Source organism: Propithecus coquereli, unplaced genomic scaffold (assembly GCF_000956105.1).
Source record: "Propithecus coquereli isolate 6110/MARCELLA unplaced genomic scaffold, Pcoq_1.0 Scaffold571, whole genome shotgun sequence".
NCBI lineage: Eukaryota > Metazoa > Chordata > Mammalia > Primates > Indriidae > Propithecus > Propithecus coquereli.
Genome location: NW_012151630.1, coordinates 712,083 through 716,877, shown reverse-complemented (window position 1 = coordinate 716,877; position 4,795 = coordinate 712,083). Strand labels below are relative to the sequence as shown.

Genomic DNA, 4,795 nt, shown 5'->3' with positions numbered 1-4,795 from the left:
CTGTGAATCTCAGTCTGCTTGTGACATCGAGGAAATATTTTCTTCCTTTATTGGAATTTGCGGGTAAGGACAGGTTCCCTGTAACTGAATACAAATTAATTATAGATACGTTTTGATTTGGGGCTTGTTTCGGTGTCATGTATATTTTCAGGAAAATTGTTATTTCTGTTTTCTGTAGGATTCACCATTTCCTCATTCTCCCAGCTAATAATTTTTTTTTTAAGAGATGGGGTCTCGCTCTGTTGCCCAGGCTGGAGTACAGTGGTGCAGTTATAACTCATTGCAGCCTGAACTCCTGGGCTCACGTGACCCTCCTGCCTCAGCCTCCTGAATAGCTGGGACTACAGGCATGTGCCACTACACCGGCTATTTTTTTTATTTTTTGTAGAGACATCGTCTTGCTATATTGCCCAGGCTTGTCTTGAACTCCTGGCCTCACGTGAGCCTCCTGCCTCGGCCTCTCAGAGGCCTGAGCCACTGCGCCCAGCCAAGAATACTTCTTAGTGTTCTTGGTGGAGGCTGGACCACTCTGTACTGTGCTGTTGTGATGATAATAATACAGCTGCAGTGTACCGAGTGCTTAGCACGTGCCAGGCCCTGCGCTAGGGTTCCCTGTGGGACAGTCCATTGTGCTCTTCCAACAGCCTCTGTCCATCCTGCGGAGGAAAAGTGAGTGCAGAACCAGCTGTTAGGTTTGGGACCTGCCGTGCCTTTCCCACTAAACCAGACTGTTTTCCAAACATATTCTGGATTGTTGTATAACGTTTCCTTTGAATAGTTTCCTTCTCTTGAGGTTTATGTTCAGGATACCGTGTGTACAGAGTCAAATTTTTTTCTGTTAAACTCATCCATGACGACATGGGATTTCGCCTGTTCTGGTTACTGATGTATTCTCTAGATCGGTACCTGGTACACAGTGGAGGCTTAAGAAAGACTTGCAACGTTGTAACGTGTTACGTCAAGTCTGATGATACTTGTCAAGTAATCTTCTCTACCCCTCAAGCATAAGGTTGGCTCGTTCCCTTCGGACACTGGAAGGATTACTGCGGTTCTTACTGAGCTCCTTTGAAAATCATTTTTAGGAAGTTATGTGGAGAGGCTTTCTGCATTTCCTGGTTTTAAACACGCCTGTCTTGTTTTCCTTTTCATGCTCACAGGACGATCGCTGCAAGACACCTCTGTTCATGCTGATGTCCTTCCTGCCCGCCTCGGCCGTGCCCCCGTTCAGGTACGTGCAGCAGTGAAGCCGGACCCTCCACCATGTGCCGAATGCCTTGTGCACAGTGAGCAGTGCTGGCACGCGGCCTCTGCCCGTGGGCGGGCAGAGACGATGTGCACTGAAGCTGGTGCGCCACTGCAGAGTCGGGGGTTGTTCTTAACACGGGTGCAGGTCTGAGTGGAGATGTGCTGTGAGTACAGAACACAGAGCCGGAGCCTTGGTGGGAAAAGAACGTAAAATGTCGGTTACATGTTAAAATGATATTTTGGGTAGATTGGGTTAGGTGTGTTATTCAAATTAATTTCACCTGTTTCTCTTAAAAATGTGAGTACCAGAAAACTTCAGATTACACGTGTGGCTTGCTTTTGTGGCTAAAGTGTTGGTTGTTATCTCAGTAGAATTTATTTCTCTTCGTATTTATGAAAAAATGCTTACTGATGCTAAATAAGGATTGTCCCCCAAGATTAGGAACTCTGCTCTAGAATCCAACAGGTGTCCCAGAGGCAGAGGGCACAGGGGCTGGTGTGGCCGGCGTGGCCCAGAGCTGCTGTCTTGCCCTGTTTCAGACGGGGCTCAGCTGATGGGCATGAGTGTGGGAAACAGCTCCCGACCCCTGCCTTGGAGAGCGTTGCGGGTCGAGAGCATAGAAAGGGCCGGTGACCTTCAGTGGTCAGCTCTGGATTGCCCTCACCTTTTGGGAAGTGGGGGATTGTTGGACTAGGAGATCTGACTTGATACCTGTGCCTTCCAGCTGCGGTGTGATTCCCACCCTGAGGAGCCAGGAGGAGGGCACTGTGGACAGGAGCTACTGCACCCTGCTGGATTGCCTGTGCGCCTGGGGGCAGGTGGGGCACGTGCTGGAGCTTCTTGACAGCTGGCTGCCCGGGGAGCACCCCCAGGCCAAGGTATGTTCCCATTGTGTTTCTTTAAAACTTGGAGAATGAGAATAACCACGTATTAGAAATCAGGCTTTTCCAGGGATGTGTGTTTTAGTTGCCAGTTTATGCCTCTCCTCTCTTCCAGAGTAACGCAGCTTCTAAACGTAAAGTGCAGATCCATGACACACGCCCCGTGAAACCTGAGCTAGCCTTGGTTTACATGGAGTATCTGCTGACCCATCCGCAGAACCGCGACAGCCTGCTCTCCGCTCCCCAGAAGAAACTTAACAGCCTTTTAAAAGCACTTGAGACTTCGAAGGTAACTTTGTACCCTGAAAGTTGAGTGAACTCGCGTGATGGCAGAGATGAAGCAAGATGTAGATGTTTGTATCTGTGGTGCTACCAAGTTTTTCTAGCCGGAAAGGAATGAGAGTGATCTCGTCCAGTTCCTTCCATTTGTGGACCAGGACACTGAGATGAGGCTCAGGCCTGGTTCCCCAACCCTGTCTTTCCCGTGTGAATAGAACCTGGGGTTCTGGAAGAGGCTTTGGGGTGCTGGACTCAGGCGGACAGTTGTGTCTCTCAGAGCACACCACTGGGGTGAGATTCACACACGGTTCTCTCCTGCTCTGCTCCCACCGTTGATGGAGAACTGGTCCCCCGGACAGGCTCAGGCCGTCACCTGCAGGACCCCCCCCACCTCCCCCCATTGCTGCTGTCGAGTTTGGTCGTGTCCAAGGCAAAGCCTCGTGTGAGCAGTGCCGGGTGCGAGGTGGGAAGGGGCGCAGAGTGTGCAGGCGTAGGAGGTGCACGCTGGGCCCACTTACCTGGCTGTGCGTTCCTCATGCCATGCAGCAGCTCGAGGTCGGGCTGCACCAGAGCTGGCGTCTCTCTGGTTCACCGGGGCTTAGGTGCTCCGACGGTGCTGGCCGTGTGGGATGTCGTGGTGACTCTGAGAATGTGGCCCTGAGAGTTTCTGCGTTACAGGCAGATCTGGAGTCCCTTCTGCAGATGCCAGGGGGGAGACCGCGTCACTTCAGCGAGGCGGCGGCCCTGCGAGCCTTCTGTCTGCACTGTCGCCTGAGCATTCACCTCCAGCACAAGGTGCGCCTGCGCCTGGCTCTGGTAGCGGGAGCAGCGTGTTGGCAAAGCCCTTCCCTTACCGATTTATCTTTTCGTTTTTGGACAGTTCTGCTCAGACGGAAAAGTTTATCTGTCCATTTTGGAAGACACTGGCTTTTGGTTAGAAAGCAAAGTTTTACCTTTTATTCAAGATCAAGAAGAAGAGTATCTGAAGCTTCACAAGGTCGTATATCAGCAAATTATCCAGGTTAGAAGTCTTAAGACACAGAAACCTTTCTCTTTACCAAGTTTGTTATGCATTTCAGGACTTCGTTTTCTATTTTAAAGTGGTAATTTTAGACATTAGTGTTATTCTTCTTAAACACTTACCGTGGCAGCTGTTAATCTAGAGTTTATCTGCTCACAAAGCATAATGTGCATAACTTTACGCGTTGCATGTACTAGGTCTTCAATTATGTTTTTGGAATTACATAAAATATGTCCCTAGATTTCTTATGGAAACAAAAATGAAAATTAATGTATCTTTATGGAAATTCCTTTATGAATATCTGCTTTGTGAGGTAACTGGTACGTCAGAAGTGAAAGGATCTGTTGGGCTGGACTTGCTCCCTTTTTTATGGCCTTTGTGGGTAAATTGCACATGTCTCTTCCAGACGTACCTGGCAGTGTGTAAAGACGTGGTTATGGTTGGCCTTGGCGACCGTGCGTTTCAGTTGCAGCTTCTGCAGAGGGCTCTTGGGATCATGCAGACAGGTACAGCTGCCTCGCTCACCAAGGGAGGTTCAGAGCCACAAACACCCGAACTCAGTCCCCCACACCACGCAGGTGTGGACTCTCACTTTTAAGAGACAGACATGTGACACACACTAGCATGTGCTGGAAAAGGGATTTCTGGCTGATGCAGCCAGGAAGTCCATAGCTGTTTCTGTGCCAGACATGGCACCTGGTGTCTCTGATGGGCCCTGGGGCTTCCTGTGCTCCGTGCATTGCTGGCAGAGCTCCCCACGGGCGGGCCCTTGCTGGCTACACGCCCCTGCGGATGGGGGAGGTCAGGAGCTATTGGTGATGTGCTCCCCCCAACCAGGGCCCCAGGGAAGGAGCGACATGGGGCAACCCCGCAGGGAAGGGGCCACATGGGTGACCCCGGCAGCTGACGATGTGGTACCAGAGTTACCACCTGCCTGGTGTTGGATCAGACCTGCTCAGCGAACGAGAGGGCAGCCCCTCAGCCACTGGGGCCAGGGCAGCAAGCGCCAGGCCGCCTGCGTAGTCTCTGGCAGAGGCAGGTGCTCCTGAGCTGGGGCCCACCTGGCCCCACCCCTGATGGCAGCCTCCTGCCCTGCCACCTCTGTGGCGCCTACCTGTTTCTGGATGGTTTTCACTCAACGTCCTAGTGCTACGTTTGGTTCTGAGATCTGTAGAAGCTTCAGCGTTTGATGTTTGCATTTCCTTAAGCTTAGATTATTTGCTAGAAGAGGTAGAAAATGATAACACTGAGTAAATTCAACATTAAGTTTTGAAAATTGGATTCAGTGAGTCTGTAGTTCAGTTTCTAGTTAATCCGTCTGTAGTCTCATTCCCATGGGCTTAAATATACCCCCAGCATCCTCCTCTC

At 50.8% G+C, this 4,795-nt stretch overlaps 1 protein-coding gene across 1 annotated transcript in view; it reads left to right on the top strand.

Moving 5' to 3' along the window:
* Window positions 1-4,795, top strand: part of NCAPG2 (non-SMC condensin II complex, subunit G2) — a 54,156-nt gene that overhangs the window by 35,474 nt on the left and 13,887 nt on the right. The window contains exons 15-21 of the mRNA XM_012658103.1: window positions 1,158-1,228; window positions 1,971-2,124; window positions 2,243-2,416; window positions 3,085-3,201; window positions 3,287-3,427; window positions 3,834-3,933; window positions 4,265-4,341. Coding sequence (XP_012513557.1) covers window positions 1,158-1,228; window positions 1,971-2,124; window positions 2,243-2,416; window positions 3,085-3,201; window positions 3,287-3,427; window positions 3,834-3,933; window positions 4,265-4,341 — 834 coding nt within the window. The remainder of the gene's footprint in view (window positions 1-1,157; window positions 1,229-1,970; window positions 2,125-2,242; window positions 2,417-3,084; window positions 3,202-3,286; window positions 3,428-3,833; window positions 3,934-4,264; window positions 4,342-4,795) is intronic.